The sequence below is a fragment of the Phyllobates terribilis genome, unplaced genomic scaffold (assembly GCF_046119375.1).
Source record: "Phyllobates terribilis strain yellow unplaced genomic scaffold, ASM4611937v1 Scaffold_168__1_contigs__length_4147262, whole genome shotgun sequence".
Taxonomy (NCBI): Eukaryota; Metazoa; Chordata; class Amphibia; order Anura; family Dendrobatidae; genus Phyllobates; species Phyllobates terribilis.
Window position 1 is genome coordinate 2451845 of NW_027362928.1, and position 26902 is coordinate 2478746.

General features: G+C 43.7%; 1 protein-coding gene across 1 annotated transcript in view; it reads left to right on the top strand.

Annotated features, from left to right (window-relative positions):
- The first annotated feature begins 4380 nt into the window (after positions 1-4380).
- The window catches only part of LOC141207946 (microtubule-associated serine/threonine-protein kinase 3-like), a 50054-nt gene continuing 27532 nt past the window's right edge, over positions 4381-26902 (top strand). The window contains exons 1-7 of the mRNA XM_073664512.1: positions 4381-4407; positions 4910-5075; positions 5182-5280; positions 5523-5645; positions 5790-5899; positions 6001-6092; positions 6489-6625. Coding sequence (XP_073520613.1) covers positions 4381-4407; positions 4910-5075; positions 5182-5280; positions 5523-5645; positions 5790-5899; positions 6001-6092; positions 6489-6625 — 754 coding nt within the window. The remainder of the gene's footprint in view (positions 4408-4909; positions 5076-5181; positions 5281-5522; positions 5646-5789; positions 5900-6000; positions 6093-6488; positions 6626-26902) is intronic.

Consider the following 26902-nt stretch of genomic DNA (forward strand, 5'->3'; position numbering starts at 1 on the left):
GTATCATGGAGAGAGATGACGGTGTATCACCAGATTATGGGGTGGGAATGACACGTCCAGTATTGTCCCCATATAACCATGGGATGTCTCTATTCTAAGAGGAGATGACAGAAGGGAGACGTTTTTGCATCTAGAGCTTTTTTCCAGCAGCTTCTATATCTTTATATAATTTCTTATTCTTTTATAGAGCGTGATCAAATCATTGACCCCGTCAAGACAGCCGCATAAGAGCGACTATGGGACATCCAAACTGATCAGCAGTGGAAGTTTTGGGTGAGTTTTCTGTTGGCATAATCCACGTTTCTCAAGGTTCCCAATGACAATGCTCCAGACTCTGTGCTCTGCCCTTCAGTGTTATCATAGGGAAATTATATGATCTGTAGGAAAACAAACTGTTAAGGAAAGGGATTAAAATAGAATAATATATTACACCTGCCTGTCCTAGACCCTCATCTGTTCTTACACTGCCACCCCCATCAGAGCTTCCCCCTCCTCCGCACCGGTCTGTTCTTTTCGGAATCCATTAGCGAACTGATAAGAGTAATTGGCAACACATGGTCAAGTGAGGGGGTGACACGAAATTTCATCAATGACATCTGCACCCCCCATCCTCCACCATGACCATGTGAGTCTACTCACTGGTCTCAGCAATAAAGACTGGCACAGAGGACAAGTGGCTATAATGGGTTTCATTTTTTGTAGCTCCTTCGCTCCCCTCCATTTAGTATGTTGTTATGTCTTGGGGTATGCGGGAGCATAATTAACGTCATGTTATGGCAATTGGACCACTTTTAATTTGGACCAACTTTTATTTGCACTGAATCGTATCTACTGGTCTAATGTAGTGAATCTGCCCAAGAATAATTTCAGTAGATTCTCTCATCTGTAATGTGACCTGGGTGAGGGCTCCGGCGGACGTGGCATTGTGGACACCTCCCATAGGTGATCTATGTAGTGATCTTTTATCAAATTCTAGACATGGACTTCCAGTGACGGACAGACTTCTAGCATTAAACATTAGTACAAAACATTATATAATGACTTCTATAGATGTTCTTGTAGTAAAGATTCATTCTAACCATTGATTCTCTTTCTCTCCAGTGCCGTCTACTTAGCGCACCATAAAGACTCACACCAGATCTTTGCTTTGAAGAAAATGTTCAAGCGAAACCTGAACACTCCAAAAAGAGTGGCATTGGCCTTTCTGGAGAGGGACATCCTAACATTCGCTGATTGTCCCTTCGTGGTCTCCATGCTCTGCTCCTTTCCAACGAAATCTCACCTGTGTATGGTCATGGAGTATGTAGGAGGTAGGACATGTATATTGTAGTATATTCAGCCCATGTCTGCTTACATCTTATCACTGCTCATATAATTAGGAAAATTAGGACAGTTACATCCTCACAGTGCATTTACTGTAGGTTTTCTATTACCAAGATGCCTGGAAATTCATTGATCTGTGTGCAGCAGTGCTATGGTGCCAGTGAGTCAGATCGGGCCTGGCACCGCTCGGCACTGGGCCCCATTCCACCACCTGTCATCACAATTTCAGTGGTATTCACATTGTCAGAATATGAATACCGATGAAAACAATGGTGGATCAGGGAGCCAAAGGTTCCTAAATCCACCATTCAGCCTCCGCAGATGGGTCCGAGACTCCGTGTACTGCAGGTTCTTCGATGACGCCACAATATTGCATCTGTAGTGTGGAGTCTCAGTACTTACACTGCACAGGTGGGGCTGGTGGGGGCCATAACACTGAGTGATGGGGCAGGTGGAGACCATATGCTGAGTGGTAGGGCTGGTTGTGGCCATAATACTGAGTGGTGAGGCTGGTGAGGGCGATAATTCTAAGTGGTGAGGCTGGTGGGGGCCATAACACTAAGTAGTGGTGGGGGTCATAATACTGAGAGGTAGGGCTGGTGGGGGCTATAGTACTGAGTGGTGGGGCTGGTGGGTGCCTTACTACTAAGTGGTGGGGCTGGTGGGGGCCATAACACTGAGTGGTGGGGCTAATAAGGGCCATAATTCTGAGTAGTGGGGTTGGTGAGAGCGATAATACTGAGTGTTGATGCTGGTGGGGGCCATAATACTGAGAGGTGGGGCTGGTGGAGGTGGTAGTACTGAGTGGTGGGTGCCTTACTACTAAGTGGTGGGGCTGGTAGGGGCCGTAACAATGAGTGGTGGGGCTGGTGAGCGCCATAATACTGAGTCTTGAGGCTGGTGGGGGCCATAATACTGAGTAGTGGGGCTATTGTGTGCCTTACTACTAAGTGGAGGGACTGTTGGGGGCAATAACACTGAGTGGTGGGGCTGCTGAGGGCCATAATACTGAGTGGTGGGGCTGGTGAGAGCAATTATACTTAGTTGTTGGGCTGGTGGGGGCATAATACTGAGTTGTGAGATTGGTGGAAGCCATAATACTGAGAATTGAGGGTTGTGGGTACCATAATACTGAATGGTGTGCCGTGTGTGGGGCTATGGGGGACTGTGAATGCCGCTATATTGAGTTGGTGACTGTACATGCCCCTACACCCCCTGGGGGTCCTCATATTGAATGGTGTGCAGTGGGGGTCCTTATTCTGTGTGGGGATCCTAATTCTGTTTGATTGGCTTTGGGGGCCATCATACTGATTGGCAGTGGTGGAGACCATTATATTGTCTGAGGGGCTATGGGGGCCATTATATTAAGTAGGGGGGGGTTTGGGCGCCATTATACTAAGTAGGGGGCTGTGACTGGCCTCATACTGAGTGGGGACATTATAGACAGGTGCTACATCATATCTGTAAGGTGAAACTGGATTAAGATTTCACTGTGGGGATATCTAACTCAGTCTGTGGGTGGGGGCATTTTTGGGAGCATCATACGCTAAAATGGCTATAAAAGGTGTATTGCTGTTGAGAACATCGATTGACTTCAATAAGGGTTTTTTTTTGAAGGGGCGTGCAGTTAGAACTTTTGCTATGGGGCCCTGAGATTTCTCTGTCCGCCACAGTCTGTGTGATCTCCCTGTAAGTCCGCACTGAGCATGTCAGTATCTCCAGCTGTAGACGAGATGTGACATCACTTTATGTTATTAGTTACATGGAGGACATTTCTCCATCGATTCAGACTAATATTATGTGCACTATACATTATATCTGTTTATATTCTCTCCTATCCCAATGTCTCCGCTCACTTCCCATTATACATCATGGTGATCTGCTGTATAAACCACTCACCGGTCATATTTCCTTTCTTCTATAGGTGGCGACTGTGAGACCCTCCTAAGCACCAGGGGTCCTCTATCTGTCCCCTTGGCCCGCTTATACTTTGGAGAAGCGGTTCTTGCTGTGGAATACCTCCATAGCTACGGTGTGGTGCACAGAGACCTGAAGCCGGATAAGTAAGTGCCCCTCGTAGTATAATAAAGGGGGGAAGTTATCATTTATTATCATACGGTCTGTGAGGCTAAAACCATCTTCTCTTCCACAGCCTCCTGATTACATCTGCTGGACACATAAAAGTTACCGATTTTGGGATTTCAAAAGTTGGTGTCATGATACCAAAAACCAACACCTACAAGGAATTAGCGGAGGACATCACCAGGGAGTTCCTGGACCGTGAGGTGGGTAACACTTACAGGAATTTAGATTGTTCTTTACAAATCTCCAAGGACCAAAGCAAAGAAAGATCTTAAATATAACTTTTAATAGATACATTTAAAAGCACCCATATCAATATATAAAGACAAAATCCATAAAATGTGGCGGCAGCAGTATTCTCCGATCGGGGTGTATTTATCTCCCGCGTCTGTCCACTGACTCATTGTGGCTATCTCCTAATATGATCCCCTGATGAACCCCAAATTAGGAGGGGGAGAAACGTGTTGGGACAATTTACAGATAAGTCCTCTGGTTACTGCTGACTAAAATGCTTTTTTGGCAACTTTTTTTGTAATTCGCACACTGGATAATGCTCTGTCCCAACATTTGGACGTGTCCTGTGTAGATCAGTCCTGACTATAGATTAGCCAGGGTGGTTATGAGGTTGTCTATATATACCGTCTGTCCTAGACTATTATCTTCATGCTCAATGTCATTATATAGGTGACTTGTTACTACTTTGGACATATTTATGTTCCTATGTTTACCGTTAATTGAGCACACGTGCTTTTATAATATTGTTCTTGTTGCCCGTAATTGCCAGCACTAATGTACTTTATGTATCTATAATAGGCTTCTGAATGATGGTTTATATATCATACTGAATTGTGTATAGATTGGTGCATTTGATATCGCTCTCTGTACTAGTGGAACTACATTATATCAGCTTCCCTGTTTCCATATAATTGATACATTGAATATTGCCTTTTTTTCATTCAGCATGTTAGCAGCAACATGACTGTCTGCCTTTCATCATTATCTGTATATGTGTATGTCTGTCTAGGGATGGATAGGGTCACGGAGGGTGTGCCGATGTGGAGCGGGGGCGCCAAACCGATTAGCTAGGGTGTCAACCTCCACTGGCAGGCGGGATCTCAGCCCATTTGGGATCTCTAGGGCAAGCCTGCATGTCAATTATCCTACGTTTATCCCACTACCCATATATTGTACATTTTATGGATTTTGTCTTCATATATTGATATGGGTGCTTTTAAATGTAGCTATTAAAGATTATATTTTAAGGGGTTTTCTTTGTTTTGCTTTGGTATTTGGTTAACTAATATACCCCATCTGTTCACCTTGCCTTTGGCATATGTTTTTTTTTCTTTACAAATCTCATCACACTATTGTGTCTTCTCTACATTCTTCATTTCTAGAGAACGTTTCCATTGATATTTTATCTTTTGTCATTGTGTTTTTATGGCGAGAACGTGTTATAATAATCATTTTATCATTTTCATCTCTATCTTCTGTTGTTTTCCAGTTATGTGGCACCCCATATTACATCGCCCCAGAGGTCATCCTGAAAGAAGGCTATGGAAGACCTGTTGACTGGTGGTCAATGGGGATAATCCTACATAAATTTCTCACGGGATCTGTACCATTTGATGGAGATTCTGTAGCTGAGCTTTATGACAGGATTGTCATTGGTAAGTGGAATGATCCGACCATTGCTTTGATCAGTTACATTGGTTTAGGTGTTTACTTTGCTTTAGCTTACAGTCCAGTAAAGAGATTTTATTTTCTGTATAACAGGTGACATAATTTGGGATTGTAATTCCGCTCCTACTCCCAATGCACAGAACCTGATTACTGAGCTGCTCAGAACAAATCCTGCAGATAGACTTGGGACAGGTAAGAGATATAATACTATTCATATTAGTATTAATATTCACCTATCACACTTATCACTCATGTCCTTGAGGATCAACACTTCTCTATCAGATTGTCCATTTCTAGTTCTCCACACTATGACTTTCAGTCTTCTTCCTTCATGTTGACTCAGTTATGTCATTAATTCAGATTAAGTTAAACTGTTCAGATGTGAAGCAATCTCTGACAATGTCCACATCACTTTTGTTTTGTTCTTTTTCCAGGAGGATCACTTGAGATCAAGAGTCATCCATTCCTGAGTGACTTAGATTTTAACAACCTTCTAAGTCAGAAGCCAGAGTACATTCCTCAGCTTGCCTCAGATGTGGACAACAGCTTATTTATCGGTAAGTAGAAGAAGACATCATCTAGACTAAGCGGCTGTTTGTCTTGTCTTCCATAAAATGTAATAATCAGTACCCACTAATATTGTGATAAATGACGCCTGTTTTATACTAACAACCTCTAATAATACTTCATTACTTTTGTAGATCACTCTGAAATAGACCATTCGGTCTCAGAGGATGAGGAGGGTACAAGTGTGAACAATGAGAACCTTGACTTCCAAAATTTTACATCTTCTTCTGAAAGGCTTTCTAAAGTAAGTACCGTATGTACGCAATAAATCCAAAATATGTGAAACAAAAAAGACCTCTAAAAGTAAAAAAAAGTATTTCATATCTTGTTTTTGTCCATGTTTAGCTCTGTACCATCACTACCAGAAAGATGAATGATGAGGACCAGAAGTCTCCTCCAGAGTGTACGCCAGCAACCAATACAAATATCTCAGAAATGTGAGTAGATTATGGGGTCATTAATGGGAGTTCCAGGCTGATATATATGCACAACACATAATATAGGACATAAATACCATAATATCAAATTCAGCCTCAATGATTAGCGGTCATTGTGCTTTTGGCTTCAGAAACCGTTGGTGATAATAGCTCATAATTGCAGCCATTCACACGTATTAGAGCTGCCCATACTGTAGGAGAGATGTAGTATGACATGCCAGCCATTATTGCTAGTTGTTTTTCGCTCTGATCCATAGAAGGTAGATTGGAGCATAAAACCTTCCTCACTATGACTGTCATATGTCCTATTAGGCCCTCTAGTCGGTGTTCTTCTAGTGAGACCACCCCTTTTATTCTGCATTGACTTGTGATTTACATGTTTTTCTTAAATCATAGAATGGGAGAGTTGGAAGTTACCTCCTGGGTCTTCTGGTCCGACCCCCTGATTCTTCCTGACAGGCAGAAAGAATCGTTTTCTGAATCTGATAGCGACAATGCTATAAACAGCTTGCCCTCCTCGTCCCCATCATCAGGTATGTATGTACAGCATCAAAAGGTGAATGTTGACTTCAAGGCTCAAATATTTGTTTTTTCTGTATTAGGTCTCCTATGTTGTCCAGGTTTCATGGATCCCAATTATGTTTTCCATGGGCCCATACTGTATTTCTATTTCCTTCATTTTATCCAGGAATTGTTTTCATGGATTCTGTAAAATACGTTTTAGCATCCAGGAACTCACTTCAATATAAGGAGACATCGTCTCCTATAGTAGAATATCGCTCATTAGTGATGCACCACGTGGCGGCACACAGGGCGCTTACTGCTCCATATCAGTGATACATCTAATGCCCCTCAGATTAGGTCATGAACGGTATATAGGACTTATTCTGCCCTATAATAATGCAATGCCAGATTATCAGGACTATAGGGGACAGGACTAGAACAATTCTTCTATATACAGTACACAAAGCAGATCCTATAAGAATATTTCTTTACTGAGTTTTTTTTACTTTCTGATCAGAATTTACAACTGAAGAGGAAAGAAAATCTGAAATGAATCTGAGTATAGACCAACAAAACTCAGAAAATGGGAAAAAGGGGAAAAAGAGACGAGGTAAGTGTGAGAATCATCTCCATGTTGTGTGATGTTAGTGATGAGAATAAGTCATGGGGAGCAGATGTCATCTGTCAGTGATGGGATTGTCACATGTATGATGGCTGACAATGACCCCGGACATCTGTGTGAATAAGATTCCTCTGCTGTCCGGCCGGCCACACTGACCGCACAGTAGCATCATGTAATATGGAGTCCCATCACTTACATTGTATTTATTTCTCTTCTCTTAGGTTCCATCTTCCGCCGGATCTTATCATCCTGCCGGCGTGGACTATCCAGGGCTGCTCGCGCATTTGCATGCTGTCGCTGTTGCCCAAGTGTCATCTAAAAGACGGAAAAGCTCCGCATCTAGCGGAGTACAGCCGATCCACCATCACTGCTGGACCTGTAAAGAAGGACCTTCACCATCTACCTGTGGCCTTCTAACTGTAACACCTCTACCCGGACTTGTTTCAGTAATGCCTCTGTCACCAGGGTCCGCTGTATCCAAACTGCTCGCCTGACTTGGCTTTTTAAACTGATCACCTGGTATCTGACCCGGATTTCTTCCTGACTATGATTTTGTCTACTGCTTCTGTCCCTGATTTTGTTCATCCCTTATCCTTCTACCCTATCCTTAATAAAAAAAAAAAAACAACTTCTATATTTATTGAGATTTTCTTATATCTATCAAACTTCACTCTGCATTCTGCTAAGCGATAAAAAATACATATTAACACTTCTGCTTTTAAAAGCATTTTTATATATATATATATATATATATATATATATATATATATATATTATATATATATATATATATATATATATATATATAAATCAGGGCTGGACTGGGATGAAAAATGAAAATGCACGCCTGTCACACAAACCCCACCAGCCCACATACCACATCACCACCCCCCTCATCCCATTGAGGCACAATGAAAAGTTCAGCACATTTTGCTTTACTTGTTCATGCCCCTCACCACTCCATTATAGGGGATGTTTATTAAGCCACGTGTGAATGGAGCTGCAGTGCGAATGATCGACTACCGCTCCATTCACCCAGAGCTCTTCAAATCCCTGGTTCTCGGAAACAGTGGGGGTCCCGGCTGTTGGACCCCCAGCAATCAGAAAATTATTCCATATCCCAATGATAGAGGACAATTTCCAACCTTCAGATAACCCTTTTAAACAAGTTGTTCAGGATTAAGTTTTATTTAACCATAGGATTGTAGACATAGAAAATAATAAACCCATCAGTACTGACCCTCCCCAAAGCCAATGCCACCTCTTCTTCAGCAGAACAGGAGAAGTGGTACTGTGCAGTGTATATATACAGAATAATACAGATACTGAGAATTACACCCAGTATACAGGACAAGAGAAGTGGTACTGTGCAGTGTATATATACAGAATAATACAGATACTGAGAATGACACCCAGTATACAGGACAAGAGAAGTGGTACTGTGCAGTGTATATGACGCGCCCCTGGGCCTGTGTCGCGCTGCGTTGCGCACGCGGGAGCTTACCCGGAGCCGGATCTCTTGAGGGTTGTAGTCTCGTGGCGGTGATCCGGTCCGTGCCCAGGTAGTCAGACTAAGTGGCGCTGTATTAGCGGTAGATGTTGGACGACTACGCCACCCGTTGAGTACAGCTAAGGAGCTGCTGCTGCAGGGCAGACCGCTGAGGCCGGTGGTAGGATTGTGCAGCGTGATAGTATAACCCCCAACGGGAGGGGTATGGCCTCAAGGCAGCCGACGTGGATGATGGGGGTAGCAGGAACCACTCAGAGACGGTACGGTGTAGTTCAGGGTCTTTACTGGTGACAACGATAGACCCTCCCGGAGTACTGGCTAGCGATTGGGGCCTGGTCAGTCCTTGAGCAGATGGGATCTCCCCTGGCCAGGCGGAGTTGTAGGCCTCCCAAACTAACGATACTCTTCTGGCTACCTTGCTAGAAGCGGGTATAAGTAGCCCACGTCCCTGAGTGTACCGTGTGGTGCTCACCCGTATGGCCGGTGACTCGGGGCCTTCTAGTGGCTTCCGCTCCACGACGGCGGTGCTGGTCCCATGCGTGTGACCGTGCCTTCGGGTTTCTTGGCCAGAGGACCTGAAATCCCCTGCCGGTCGGTTCCTGCTGCTGGGTAAGGATTAGTCCCCACAGCCTCGGACTCCGGGTCCGGTGGTAACTCTTCAATCAGGGCGAGCTCTACAGCTGCCAGCCCCTGATTCCTTTTAGCACGACTTCCCCAGAGCTCCTGATCTCTCTTTCCTATAGCTGCTTCTCCTCTCTGTCTCTACTTCTGGCATGGCCCAGGAGCTGGGCCCAGCCGGAGCCACAGCTCCCTGTCAGCCCTCCTGGCTGAACTCTCCCTCTGAACTCTCTAACCCTGCCTCAGCCCTAGGTTTATATAGGGGAAGTTCTTCCCCTCCCAGGACTGGGCAGGAGGTGTGGCATGCATAGGATTCCTGACCAAGAGACCTCCCACCTGCTCTCAGACATAACATTGCTGTTACTGTGGAAACCAGACCCCTGGGGTGCCACATTCCCCCCTAGTGAAATTTAGTACTCCGGGACTAAACATATTTTTAGAAAAACATAACAAGGTATAAACAATAATAATACAATAAGAAAAACACATAAAGATGGTTACGGCGTGTCCGCAACTGGGTGCAGTCTTTGAAGAAAAGTAAGGTGTCCATTTCACCAAAACAGGGAGACGTAACCAGGTAGGGGTCTGTCCTGCCCCGAGTCCTTAACAGTCTTTAGTCCATTCCTGGGTTACGCTCCAACCATGTACAAAGGATTCCCGGTAAATCCACCAAAGACTCCCATAAATTACTAGAAACACATAATTATTTACAGGATATGGCCGCTCTCAGTCCTCGGCCAGTGGGGATAAGGAATGGCTGCTCACAGTCCTCAGCCTGGTTTAAGATAGGGGCACATGGGGAACAATTCACTAATCCCAACGGGGACCATATTTTAATTAGCAGCAGTCCTTGTACCCTTACGGGTAACTATTTACAGCTCTTTATTCACGCTACTTCCCTTCAGTAGCTATGTCCTCTTTGTGCTCCCTCCTGAGGGTAGTCCTCAGACCCGTCCGGGTCCTCTTGGCTTTCCTCGTATTGGTAGTACTGCAGCTCCTCCTCGGTTAGCTGGGTTAGTATCTCTGCGACAGTCCTCCTCCCAGGTGGCCAGGACTTTACCTCCCTTTGGGCTGCCCCGGTTAATTGGGCCACCAGGATGCTCACTTTTTGCTCCTCTGTGAGGGGGTACACCTGGAAGAGGCTATCCAGCTTTTCTCTAAAGTCATGCAGGGTATATGACTCCCCTGAGTACTGGGGTAGCCAGGCTGCCCCCGGGATATAGGGCATGGTGAAAGGCATGACCGCAACAGCGGTGGCGCTGGCGGGGGTTGAAGCGGTGAAGCTCTCCTCCGTATCCGGCATCCTTCTCCCCCCTAGTGGACCGTGGCCTACCTTGCGATGATCCTCTTCCGTAGGCCGCGGCTCCGCAGTGGATCGTCAGGGTTGAGGACCTTCCGTCGCGCTCCTGTGACGTCGGCGTCTGCTGGGCTCCTTCCAGGACCTTACGCAACGTCCGGACGTGAGGCGGGGCTTCAGTTCTCGCGCGCTTTCGGAGTCCACGCCCCTCTTCTTCCCGCGCGGCGTCCTCAAGATGGCGTCCAATGGCGGGAAAACTCCACGTATGGCGGGAAGAAGGCTGAAGATAGCGCCGGATGGCGGGAAAACTCCACCGATGGCGGGAAGGAAGCGGAAGATGGCGCCGGATGGCGGGAATCTTCACCACAGGTAAGTTTGAACAGTCTTTTTCAGGCACGCAGTACCCGGTGGTTGCGGGCACGAAATCCTGCCGACTACGCCAAAAGTTGACGCGCCCCTGGGCCTGTGTCGCGCTGCGTTGCGCACGCGGGAGCTTACCCGGAGCCGGATCTCTTGAGGGTTGTAGTCTCGTGGCGGTGATCCGGTCCGTGCCCAGGGAGTCAGACTAAGTGGCGCTGTATTAGCGGTAGATGTTGGACGACTACGCCACCCGTTGAGTACAGCTAAGGAGCTGCTGCTGCAGGGCAGACCGCTGAGGCCGGTGGTAGGATTGTGCAGCGTGATAGTATAACCCCCAACGGGAGGGGTATGGCCTCAGGGCAGCCGACGTGGATGATGGGGGTAGCAGGAACCACTCAGAGACGGTACGGTGTAGTTCAGGGTCTTTACTGGTGACAACGATAGACCCTTCCGGAGTACTGGCTAGCGATTGGGGCCTGGTCAGTCCTTGAGCAGATGGGATCTCCCCTGGCCAGGCGGAGTTGTAGGCCTCCCAAACTAACGATACTCTTCTGGCTACCTTGCTAGAAGCGGGTATAAGTAGCCCACGTCCCTGAGTGTACCGTGTGGTGCTCACCCGTATGGCCGGTGACTCGGGGCCTTCTAGTGGCTTCCGCTCCACGACGGCGGTGCTGGTCCCACGCGTGTGACCGTGCCTTCGGGTTTCTTGGCCAGAGGACCTGAAATCCCCTGCCGGTCGGTTCCTGCTGCTGGGTAAGGATTAGTCCCCACAGCCTCGGACTCCGGGTCCGGTGGTAACTCTTCAATCAGGGCGAGCTCTACAGCTGCCAGCCCCTGATTCCTTTTAGCACGACTTCCCCAGAGCTCCTGATCTCTCTTTCCTATAGCTGCTTCTCCTCTCTGTCTCTACTTCTGGCATGGCCCAGGAGCTGGGCCCAGCCGGAGCCACAGCTCCCTGTCAGCCCTTCTGGCTGAACTCTCCCTCTGAACTCTCTAACCCTGCCTCAGCCCAGGTTTATATAGGGGAAGTTCTTCCCCTCCCAGGACTGGGCAGGAGGTGTGGCATGCATAGGATTCCTGACCAAGAGACCTCCCACCTGCTCTCAGACATAACATTGCTGTTACTGTGGAAACCAGACCCCTGGGGTGCCACATATATATACAGAATAATACAGATACTGAGAATTACACCCAGTATACAGGACAAGAGAAGTGGTACTGGGCAGTGTATATATACAGAATAATACAGATACTGAGAATTACACCCAGTATACAGGACAAGAGAAGTGGTACTGGGCAGTGTATATATACAGAATAATACAGATACTGAGAATTACACCCAGTATACAGGACAAGAGAAGTGGTACTGTGCAGTGTATGTGACTCGCCCCCTGGGCCGTGGGGCACTCAGATCCGGGCAATAGGGAAACGGTGGGAGTAGTAGTGGCAACCCGGTTCCGTGGCTCAGGGTGGTCAGGCCAGTGGTAGTCCGTTATGTGCTGATGATTATGTCCGACTACGCCACCCGTGGATTTGCGGTCATTAGGAACCGCCGCTGCAAGGCAGACCGCTGGGGCTGATGATGTATGCAGCTGGGATGGTGTGACTCCCCACGGGAAGAGTGCGGCCCCAGGGCAGTGTAGTGGATGTTGGGAGTGATGGTAGTGAGAGTCCCGGTGCTGATAGTGCTGGAGGAGCAAGGAGCACGCAGACAACAGGTTGCAGTCCAGGGTCTTTACTAGAACAGGTAAATTGACCCACAAACAGTCCCAGCTAGGAAGGGACCTGGATGTCTGAGAGCAACGGGGAAATTGGCCCTGGTCAGGGTGAGGGTGTAGGCCTACCGTGCTTTCTGCGCTCCTTCTGGCTAACTCCTTGTTATAGGGTAACAGCCCACGTTTCCGAGCTTTCCGTGTATTCTCGCCTGTATGGCCTGCGACGTGGGTTCCTTTCTGCTCCCGGCCTGGTACGGCTTTACTGGTCCCTTCGGTTGTGGCAGGGCCTCCAGGCTTCTTAGGCCAAGGAATATACAGTCCCTTGCGGACTGGTTATCTGCTGGGGGATGTGGAATCCTTCCAGCCTCAGACACCAAAGTCTGGTAAATTAAGTCTTTTATCTGTCAAGACAGGCTCTCTTCGCCTCTTGTCTCTGGCTTGTGGCTCTCCTCCTGCCACACTTCCTCTTAGGTGCAATACAACTGTCTGTCCCTGCTCTGCTCTGGGACAAGTCTCAGTCCTGAGACAGGCCATCAAGTTCTCCCTAACCCTGCCCTCAGTACCAGCTTTTATAGGGGCAGACAGCTCCCCCTATTGGCCTGAGGCAGGAGGCATTGCATGCTAATGTTCCCCTGACTAGAGAACCTCCCCCTTGCTCTCAGACACAGCTTTATTTACACTTGTGGCATCAAGGCCAGGGTGACACATATGTATACAGAATAATACAGATACTGAGAATTACACCCAGTATACAGGACAAGAGAAGTGGTACTGTGCAGTGTATATAAACAGAATAATACAGATACTGAGAATTACACCCAGTATACAGGACAAGAGAAGTGGTACTGTGCAGTGTATATATACAGAATAATACAGATACTGAGAATGACACCCAGTATAATACAGATACTGAGAATTACACCCAGTATACAGGACAAGAGAAGTGGCACTGTGCAGTGTATATATACAGAATAATACAGATACTGAGAATTACACCCAGTATATAGGACAAGAGAAGTGGTACTGTGCAGTGTATATATACAGAATAATACAGATACTGAGAATTACACCCAGTATACAGGGCAAGAGAAGTGGTACTGTGCAGTGTATATATACAGAATAATACAGATACTGAGAATGACACCCAGTATAATATACAGAATAATACAGATACTGAGAATGACACCCAGTATAATATACAGAATAATACAGATAATGAGAATTACACCCAGTATACAGGACAAGAGAAGTAGCACTGTGCAGTGTATATATGCAGAATAATACAGATACTGAGAATTACACCCAGTATACAGGACAAGAGAAGTGGTACTGTGCAGTGTATATATACAGAATAATACAGATACTGAGAATGACACCCAGTATAATATACAGAATAATACAGATACTGAGAATTACACCCAGTATACAGGACAAGAGAAGTGGTACTGTGCAGTGTATATATACAGAATAATACAGATACTGAGAATTACACCCAGTATAATATACAGAATAATACAGATACTGAGAATTACACCCAGTATACAGGACAAGAGAAGTGGTACTGTGCAGTGTATATATACAGAATAATACAGATACTGAGAATTACACCCAGTATACAGGACAAGAGAAGTGGTACTGGGCAGTGTATATATACAGAATAATACAGATACTGAGAATTACACCCAGTATACAGGACAAGAGAAGTGGTACTGTGCAGTGTATGTGACTCGCCCCCTGGGCCGTGGGGCACTCAGATCCGGGCAATAGGGAAACGGTGGGAGTAGTAGTGGCAACCCGGTTCCGTGGCTCAGGGTGGTCAGGCCAGTGGTAGTCCGTTATGTGCTGATGATTATGTCCGACTACGCCACCCGTGGATATGCGGTCATTAGGAACCGCCGCTGCAAGGCAGACCGCTGGGGCTGATGATGTATGCAGCTGGGATGCTGTGACTCCCCACGGGAAGAGTGCGGCCCCAGGGCAGTGCAGTGGATGTTGGGAGTGATGGTAGTGAGAGTCCCGGTGCTGATAGTGCTGGAGGAGCAAGGAGCACGCAGACAACAGGTTGCAGTCCAGGGTCTTTACTAGAACAGGTAAATTGACCCACAAACAGTCCCAGCTAGGAGGGGACCTGGATGTCTGAGAGCAACAGGGAAATTGGCCCTGGTCAGGGTGAGGGTGTAGGCCTACCGTGCATTCTGTGCTCCTTCTGGCTATCTCCTCGTTATAGGGTAACAGCCCACGTTTCCGAGCTTTCCGTGTATTCTCGCCTGTATGGCCTGCGACGTGGGTTCCTTTCTGCTCCCAGCCTTGTACGGCTTTACTGGTCCCTTCGGTTGTGGCAGGGCCTCCAGGCTTCTTAGGCCAAGGAATATACAGTCCCTTGCGGACTGGTTATCTGCTGGGGGATGTGGAATCCTTCCAGCCTCAGACACCAAAGTCTGGTAAATTAAGTCCTTTATCTGCCAAGACAGGCTCTCTTCGCCTCTTGTCTCTGGCTTGTGGCTCTCCTCCTGCCACACTTCCTCTTAGGTGCAATACAACTGTCTGTCCCTGCTCTGCTCTGGGACAAGTCTCAGTCCTGAGACAGGCCATCAAGTTCTCCCCAACCCTGTCCTCAGTACCAGCTTTTATAGGGGCAGCCTGCTCCCCCTACTGGCCTGAGACAGGAGGCATTGCATGCTAATGTTCCCCTGACTAGGGAACCTCCCCCTTGCTCTCAGACACAGCTTTATTTACACTTGTGGCATCAAGGCCAGGGTGACACATATGTATACAGAATAATACAGATACTGAGAATTACACCCAGTATACAGGACAAGAGAAGTGGTACTGTGCAGTGTATATATACAGATTAATACAGATACTGAGAATTACACCCAGTATACAGGGCAGGAGAAGTGGTACTGTGCAGTGTATATATACAGAATAATACAGATACTGAGAATGATACCCAGTATAATACAGATACTGAGAATTACACCCAGTATAATATACAGAATAATACAGATACTGAGAATTACACCCAGTATACAGGACAAGAGAAGTGGCACTGTGCAGTGTATATATACTGAATAATACAGATACTGAGAATTACACCCAGTATACAGGACAAGAGAAGTGGTACTGTGCAGTGTATATATACAGAATAATACAGATACTGAGAATTACACCCAGTATACAGGACAAGAGAAGTGGTACTGTGCAGTGTATATATACAGAATAATACAGATACTGAGAATGACACCCAGTATAATATACAGAATAATACAGATACTGAGAATTACACCCAGTATAATATACAGAATAATACAGATACTGAGAATTACACCCAGTATACAGGACAAGAGAAGTAGCACTGTGCAGTGTATATATACAAAATAATACAGATACTGAGAATGACACCCAGTATACATGACAAGAGAAGTGGTACTGTGCAGTGTATATATACAGAATAATACAGATACTGAGAATGACACCCAGTATAATATACAGAATAATACAGATACTGAGAATTACACCCAGTATACAGGACAAGAGAAGTGGTACTGTGCAGTGTATACAGTGCCTACAAGTAGTATTCAACCCCCTGCAGATTTAGCTGGTTGACACATGCGGAATTAACTTGGCATTGTGACATTTGTACTGTAGATCAGCCTGGAAGTGGGAAATGCACTGCAGCAAATATTGTTTTTTTTTTTTGTTTGTTTTTAAACGTTAAAAGTTAATTCAGAGTGTCATTTATTATTCAACCCCTCAAACCACAAGAATTCTGTTTGGTTCCCCTAAAGTATTAAGAAGTAGTTCAGGCACCAAGAATAATGAGCTTCACATGTGTGGATTAAAGATCTCTTTTGCCAGCCTTTTCTGACTATTTGAGACCCTCCCCAAACTTGTGAACAGCACTCAGACATGGTCAACATGGGAAAGACAAAGGAGCATTCCAAGGCCATCAGAGACAAGATCGTGGAGGGTCACAAGGCTGGCAAGGGGTACAAAACCCTTTCCAAGGAGTTGGGCCTACCTGTCTCCACTGTTGGGAGCATCATCCGTAAGTGGAAGGCTTATGGAACTACTGTTAGCCTTCCACGGCCTGGACAGCCTTTGAAAGTGTCCTCCCGTGCCGAGGCCAGGCTTGTCCAAAGAGTCAAGGCTAACCCAAGGACAACAAGGAAGGAGCTCCGGGAAGATCTCATGGCAGTGTGGACATTGGTTTCAGTCAATACCATAAGTAACGTACTCCACCGCAATGGTCTCCGTTCCAGACGAGCCCGTAAGGTACCTTTACTTTCAAAGTGTCATGTCAAGGCTCGTCTACAGTTTGCTCATGATCACTTGGAGGACTCTGAGACAGACTGGTTCAAGGTTCTATGGTCTGATGAGACCAAGATCGAGATCTTTGGTGCCAACCACACACGTGACGTTTGGAGACTGGATGGCACTGCATACGACCCCAAGAATACCATCCCTACAGTCAAGCATGGTGGTGGCAGCATCATGCTGTGGGGCTGTTTCTCAGCCAAGGGGCCTGGCCATCTGGTCCGCATTCATGGGAAGATGGATAGCACGGCCTACCTGGAGATTTTGGCCAAGAACCTCCGCTCCTCCATCAAGGATCTTAAGATGGGTCGTAATTTCATCTTCCAAAAGACAACGACCCAAAGCACACAGCCAAGAAAACCAAGGCCTGGTTCAAGAGGGAAAAAGTCAAGGTGTTGGAGTGGCCTAGTCAGTCTCCTGACCTTAACCCAATTGAAAACTTGTGGAAGGAGCTCAAGAATAAAGTCCACATGAGACACCCAAAGAACCTAGATAACTTGGAGAAGATCTGCATGGAGGAGTGGGCCAAGATAACTCCACAGACCTGTGCCGGCCTGATCAGGTCTTATAAAAGACGATTATTAGCTGTAATTGCAAACAAGGGTTATTCCACAAAATATTAAACATAGGGGTTGTATAATAATTGACCCACACTTTTATGTTTAACATTTAATAAAATTCAACTGAGCAACATAATTTTTGGTTTGTAAGATTTATGCTTCTGTTCATAAAACCTAATCTCGTTTGCAGTTTGAAGGCTCTAACTTATTTGCATCTTATCAAACCAGCTAAATCTGCAGGGGGTTGAATACTACTTGTAGGCACTGTATATACAGAATAATACAGATACTGAGAATGACACCCAGTATAATATACAGAATAATACAGATACTGAGAATTACACCCAGTATACAGGACAAGAGAAGTGGTACTGTGCAGTGTATATATACAGAATAATACAGATACTGAGAATTACATCCACTATACAGGACAAGAGAAGTGGTACTGTGCAGTGTATATATACAGAATAATACAGATACTGAGAATTACACCCAGTATACAGGACAAGAGAAGTGGTACTGTGCAGTGTATATATACAGAATGCTACAGATACTGAGAATTACATCCACTATACAGGACAAGAGAAGTGGTACTGTGCAGTGTATATATACAGAATAATACAGATACTGAGAATTACACCCAGTATACAGGACAAGAGAAGTGGTACTGTGCAGTGTATATATACAGAATAATACAGATACTGAGAATTGCATCCACTATACAGGACAAGAGAAGTGGTACTGTGCAGTGTATATATACAGAATAATACAGATACTGAGAATTACACCCAGTATACAGGACAAGAGAAGTGATACTGTGCAGTGTAAATATACAGAATAATACAGATACTGAGAATTACACCCAGTATAATATACAGAATAATACAGATACTGATAATTACACCCAGTATACAGGACAAGAGAAGTGGTACTGTGCAGTGTATATATACAGAATAATACAGATACTGATAATTACACCCAGTATAGAGGACAAGAGAAGTGGCACTGTGCAGTGTATATATACAGAATAATACAGATACTGAGAATTACACCCAGGATACAGGACAAGAGAAGTGGTACTGTGCAGTGTATATATACAGAATAATACAGATACTAAGAATTACACCCAGTATACAGGACAGGAGAAGTGGTACTGTGCAGTGTATATATACAGAATAATACAGATACTGAGAATGACACCCAGTATAATACAGATACTGAGAATTACACCCAGTATAATTTACAGAATAATACAGATACTGAAAATTACACTCAGTATACAGGACAAGAGAAGTGGTACTGTGCAGTGTGTATATACAGAATAATACAGATACTGAGAATGACATACAGTATAATATATAGAATAATACAGATACTGAGAATTACACCCAGTATACAGGACAAGAGAAGTGGTACTGTGCAGTGTATATATACAGAATAATACAGATACTGAGAATTACACCCAGTATACAGGACAAGAGAAGTGGTACTGTGCAGTGTATATATACAGAATAATACAGATACTGAGAATTACATCCACTATACAGGACAAGAGAAGTGGTACTGTGCAGTGTATATATACAGAATAATACAAATACTGAGAATTACACCCAGTATACAGGACAAGAGAAGTGGTACTGTGCAGTGTATATATACAGAATAATACAGATACTGAGAATTACATCCACTATACAGGACAAGAGAAGTGGTACTGTGCAGTGTATATATACAGAATAATACAAATACTGAGAATTACATCCACTATACAGGACAAGAGAAGTGGTACTGTGCACTGTATACATACAGAATAATACAGATACTGAGAATTACACCCAGTATACAGGACAAGAGAAGTGGTACTGTGCACTGTATACATACAGAATAATACAGATACTGAGAATGACACCCAGTATACAGGACAAGAGAAGTGGTACTGTGCAGTGTATATATACAGAATAATACAGATACTGAGAATTACATCCACTATACAGGACAAGAGAAGTGGTACTGTGCAGTGTATATATACAGAATAATACAAATACTGAGAATTACACCCAGTATACAGGACAAGAGAAGTGGTACTGTGCAGTGTATATATACAGAATAATACAGATACTGAGAATTACACCCAGTATACAGGACAAGAGAAGTGGTACTGTGCAGTGTATATATACAGAATAATACAAATACTGAGAATTACATCCACTATACAGGACAAGAGAAGTGGTACTGTGCACTGTATACATACAGAATAATACAGATACTGAGAATTACACCCAGTATACAGGACAAGAGAAGTGGTACTGTGCACTGTATACATACAGAATAATACAGATACTGAGAATGACACCCAGTATACAGGACAAGAGAAGTGGTACTGTGCAGTGTATATATACAGAATACTACAGATACTGAGAATTACACCCAGTATACAGGACAAGAGAAGTGGTACTGTGCAGTGTATATATATACAGAATAATACAGATACTGAGAATTACACCCAGTATAATATACAGAATAATACAGATACTGAGAATTACACCCAGTATACAGGACAAGAGAAGTGGCACTGTGCAGTGTATATATACAGAATAATACAGATATTGAGAATTACACCCAGTATACAGGACAAGAGAAGTGGTACTGTGCAGTGTATATATGCAGAATAATACAGATACTGAGAATTACACCCAGTATACAGGACAAGAGAAGTGGTACTGTGCAGTGTATATATACAGAATAATACAAATACTGAGAATTACATCCACTATACAGGACAAGAGAAGTGGTACTGTGCACTGTATACATACAGAATAATACAGATACTGAGAATTACACCCAGTATACAGGACAAGAGAAGTGGTACTGTGCACTGTATACATACAGAATAATACAGATACTGAGAATGACACCCAGTATACAGGACAAGAGAAGTGGTACTGTGCAGTGTATATATACAGAATACTACAGATACTGAGAATTACACCCAGTATACAGGACAAGAGAAGTGGTACTGTGCAGTGTATATATATACAGAATAATACAGATACTGAGAATTACACCCAGTATAATATACAGAATAATACAGATACTGAGAATTACACCCAGTATACAGGACAAGAGAAGTGGCACTGTGCAGTGTATATATACAGAATAATACAGATATTGAGAATTACACCCAGTATACAGGACAAGAGAAGTGGTACTGTGCAGTGTATATATGCAGAATAATACAGATACTGAGAATTACACCCAGTATACAGGACAAGAGAAGTGGCACTGTGCAGTGTATATATACAGAATAATACAGATACTGAGAATTACACCCAGTATACAGGACAAGAGAAGTGGTACTGTGCAGTGGATATATACAGAATAATACAGATACTGAGAATGAGACCCAGTATACAGGACAAGAGAAGTGGTACTGTGCAGTGTATATATACAGAATAATACAGATACTAAGAATTACACCCAGTATACAGGACAGGAGAAGTGGTACTGTGCAGTGTATATACACAGAATAATACAGATATTGAGAATGACACCCAGTATGATATACAGAATAATACAGATACTGAGAATTACACTCAGTATACAGGACAAGAGAAGTGGTACTGTGCAGTGTATATATACAGAATAATACAGATACTGAGAATTACACCCAGTATACAGGGCAGGAGAAGTGGCACTGTGCAGTGTATATATACAGAAAAATACAGATACTGAGAATGACACCCAGTATAATATACAGAATAATACAGATACTGAGAATGACACCCAGTATAATATACAGAATAATACAGATACTGAGAATTACACCCAGTATAATATACAGAATAATACAGATACTGAGAATTACACCCAGTATACAGGACAGGAGAAGTGGTACTGTGCAGTGTATATATACAGAATAATACAGATACTGAGAATGACACCCAGTATAATATACAAAATAATACAGATACTGAGAATTACACCCAGTATAATATACAGAATAATACAGATACTGAGAATTACACCCAGTATACATGACAAGAGAAGTGGTACTGTGCAGTGTATATATACAGAATAATACATATACTGAGAATTACACCCAGTATACAGGACAGGAGAAGTGGTACTGTGCAGTGTATATATACAGAATAATACAGATACTGAGAATGACACCCAGTATACAGGACAAGAGAAGTGGTACTGTGCAGAGTATATATACAGAATAATAAAGATACTGAGAATGACACCCAGTATAATATACAGAATAATACAGATACTGAGAATTACACCCAGTATACAGGACAAGAGAAGTGGTACTGTGCAGAGTATATATACAGAATAATACAGATACTGAGAATTACACCCAGTATACAGGACAAGAGAAATGCTACTGGGCAGTGTATATATACAGAATAATAAAGATACTGAGAATTACACCCAGTATAATATACAGAATAATACAGATACTGAGAATTACACCCAGTATACAGGACAAGAGAAGTGGTACTGTGCAGTGTATACATACAGAATAATACAGATACTGAGAATTACACCCAGTATAATATGCAGAATAATACAGATACTGAGAATTAAACCCAGTATACAGGACAAGAGAAGTGGTACTGTGCAGTGAGTATATACAGAATAATACAGATACTGAGAATTACACCCAGAATACAGGACAAGAGAAGTGGTACTGTGCAGTGTATATATACAGAATAATACAGATACTGAGAATGACACCCAGTATAATATACAGAATAATACAGATACTGAGAATTACACCCAGTATACAGGACAAGAGAAGTGGTACTGTGCAGTGTATATATACAGAATAATACAGATACTGAGAATGACACCCAGTATAATATACAGAATAATACAGATACTGAGAATTACACCCAGTATACAGGACAAGAGAAGTGGTACTGTGCAGTGTATATATACAGAATAATACAGATACTGAGAATATTGCAGTCAATTTATATACACAGAATAATACAGATACTGAGATTTACATCAGTATACAGAGCAGGAGAAGTGGTACTGTGCAGAGTATATATACAGAATAATACAGATACTGAGAATGACACACAGTATAATATATAGAATAATACAGATACTGAGAATTACACCCAGTATAATATACAGAATAATAAAGATACTGAGAATTACACCCAGTATACAGGACAAGAGAAGTGGTACTGTGCAGTGTATATATACAGAACAATAGAGATACTGAGAATGACACCCAGTATAATATACAGAATAATACAGATACTGAGAATTACACCCAGTATACAGGACAAGAGAAGTGGTACTGTGCAGTGTATATATACAGAATAATACAGATACTGAGAATGACACCCAGTATAATATACAGAATAATACAGATACTGAGAATTACACCCAGTATACAGGACAAGAGAAGTGGTACTGTGCAGTGTATATATACAGAATAATACAGATACTGAGAATGACACCCAGTATAATATACAGAATAATACAGATACTAAGAATTACACCCAGTATACAGGACAAGAGAAGTGGTACTGTGCAGTGTATATATACAGAATAATACAGATACTGAGAATGACACCCAGTATAATATACAGAATAATACAGATACTGAGAATTACACCCAGTATACAGGACAAGAGAAGTGGTACTGTGCAGTGTATATATACAGAATAATACAGATACTGAGAATATTGCAGTCAATTTATATACACAGAATAATACAGATACTGAGATTTACATCAGTATACAGAGCAGGAGAAGTGGTACTGTGCAGAGTATATATACAGAATAATACAGATACTGAGAATGACACACAGTATATTATATAGAATAATACAGATACTGAGAATTACACCCAGTATAATATACAGAATAATACAGATACTGAGAATTACACCCAGTATACAGGACAAGAGAAGTGGTACTGTGCAGTGTATATATACAGAATAATACAGATACTGAGAATGACACCCAGTATAATATACAGAATAATACAGATACTGAGAATTACACCCAGTATACAGGACAAGAGAAGTGGTACTGTGCAGAGTATATATACAGAATAATAAAGATACTGAGAATTACACCCAGTATACAGGACAAGAGAAGTGGTACTGTGCAGTGTGTATATACAGAATAATACAGATACTGAGAATTACACCCAGTATAATATACAGAATAATACAGATACTGAGAATTACACCCAGTATACAGGACAAGAGAAGTGGTACTGTGCAGTGTATATATACAGAATAATACAGATACTGAGAATTACACCCAGTAAACAGGACAAGAGAAGTGGCACTGTGCAGTGTATATATACAGAATAATACAGATACTGAGAATTACACCCAGTATACAGGACAGGAGAAGTGGTACTGTGCAGTGTATATATACAGAATAATACAGATACTGAGAATGACACCCAGTATAATATACAGAATAATACAGATACTGAGAATGACACCCAGTATAATATACAGAATAATACAGATACTGAGAATTACACCCAGTATACAGGACAAGAGAAGTGGTACTGTGCAGAGTATATATACAGAATAATAAAGATACTGAGAATTACACCCAGTATACAGGACAAGAGAAGTGGTACTGTGCAGTGTGTATATACAGAATAATACAGATACTGAGAATTACACCCAGTATAATATACAGAATAATACAGATACTCAGAATTACACCCAGTATACAGGACAAGAGAAGTGGTACTGTGCAGTGTATGTATACAGAATAATACAGATACTGAGAATTACACCCAGTATACAGGACAAGAGAAGTGGTACTGTGCAGTGTATATATTCAGAATAATACAGATACTGAGAATGACACCCAGTATAATATACAGAATAATACAGATACTGAGAATTACACCCAGAATACAGGACAAGAGAAGTGGTACTGTGCATTGTATATATACAGAATAATACAGATACTGAGAATGACACCCAGTATAATACAGATACTGAGAATTACACCCAGTATAATATACAGAATAATACAGATACTGAGAATTACACCCAGTATACAGGACAAGAGAAGTGGTACTGTGCAGTGTATATATACAGAATAATACAGATACTGAGAATGACACCCAGTATAATACAGATACTGAGAATTACACCCAGTTTAATATACAGAATAATACAGATACTGAGAATTACACCCAGTATACAGGACAAGAGAAGTGGCACTGTGCAGTGTATATATACAGAATAATACAGATACTGAGAATTACACCCAGTATACAGGACAAGAGAAGTGTTACTGTGCAGTGTATATATACAGAATAATACAGATACTAAGAATCACACCCAGTATACAGGACAAGAGAAGTGGTACTGTGCAGTGTATATATATACAGAATAATACAGATACTGAGAATGACACCCAGTATAATATACAGAATAATACAGATACTGAGAATTACACCCAGTATACAGGACAAGAGAAGTGGTACTGTGCAGTGTATATATACAGAATAATACAGATACTGAGAATTACACCCAGTATTATATACAGAATAATACAGATACTGAGAATTACACCCAGTATACAGGACAAGAGAAGTGGTACTGTGCAGTGTATATATACAGGACAGGAGGAGTCGTGCTGAGAGTAGCACCTGCCTCCTGAGCTCAAGCACTTCCAGGAGGAGGGTCGTCGTCTGCCTCTCTTCTCCCCAGGGAGAGGCAGGCCTACTGGGAGGCCGGCATGGCTTCCCAGCCTCCTATTCCCCGGTCTATGCCGGCGGGGGAGAAGGAGCCTCAACAACCGGCCCAGGAGGGAGTGAGGAGATCGGGAAGGGTGAGGAAGAATACATCCACCTGCTCCAACCCCGAGACTGTTCACCGCCAGCCCAGAGAGGGAGACCGGGGCACCCCAGGCCCCAGGAACAAGAGCCCAGCAAGATCCTGGGGGGAGATGAGCTCCAGCGAGTCCACAAGTTCCTTCTCCTCCCGAGTGGTCGCCACGTTGCGAGAGTACGAGGACGCCGGCAAAGCACTAACCCAGCTGAAAGAGGAGCTGAGGGAGGCCCGGGTCCTGAACACCAGGGCGTCCAACAAGGAAAGACCCGCGACCTCCCAGAGGTTTGAAGCCCTCAGAGACGAGGTGGTCAGGTTAGTGCTCCTCCGGGAAGGGATTGAGAAAAGCGCAGGTCCCTTCCTGGAGAGGTTTAAGAACCAGCGGCGGTTCTCAGAAATGAAGGGGTTAAACACCTCAGGAGAACTTCCAGCCGGCGTCCTTAGTGTGTCGGGGTAAAAGAGAATATATATTTTTGTAACTTTTATACTTTTGTAACTTTTATACGCTTTTTTGCTTATGTACTAACCACCATTTTGTGTCATATAACAATAAGCTTTCCTTGCTACATATTACTCAAATCGAAACTTAAACTAAGACAGTTCCAGTGTTGCCAAGACTTATTTCAGAGAAACGAAACAAGATTATAAGCTGACGGCTGCAATATCTGCCCAGAGACTGAGATAAGGAGATGTGGACCAATCAGGAGTGGCCAGACACTGGACTTTCATGGCTTACCCCGCCCCGGACAACCCCTTTCCCCTCCCCATTATGTAGTGTATTTAGTTTTGTGTATGTAGGAATAAACACAGAACATTGCTGAGAACGTTGTCTGTAGTAGCCTTCTGAGCATGCTCTGAGTTTGAACCAGCTTGTTGTCTGACTCATTCTTTGAATGGTTGACCCATGCTCATAGCCTTAATTTGGAGTGACTGGAGGACGAGTGGAATGTCATCACGACCCCCACAAGTGAAGAGGAGGAGGAGGATGAAGAGGTGACTGGAGTCTCAATTGCTGGAGCCAGTGAGGGGCAGAGCCGGAGTTCCAGTGGTCTCCCTGCAGGGCAGAGGACTCCGACAGCAGAGGCTGGAGTGTCGGGGGAGGAGGAGGAAGGAGGACTGCTGAGGGAGATCCGACTGCTGGAGTCTCCAGTGGACCTGACGCGGTTTTCCTTCGGTGAGGACAAACCAGTGGAGGTGACCAAGAGGAGGAAGAGGAAGACCGGAGGAGCTGCACAGGAGGTGGTGAGTTATAAGTATGTACCAATGTCTGATGTTGCGCCTGCCACCTTCTGTTTAAACCCCACCAAACCTAAAGGCACGGGCTCTGCAGTGGGCTCGAGGCAGAGGCAAGGTGGGGAGAGGAGGAGGACGTCCGGTGATGCTGCCATCTGTGCGGGGAACAGTGCAGGGGGCGAGGCTGTGGAGGTACTCACAGCGCCGGACATAGGGAGTTCTGTGGAGTTTCCCTC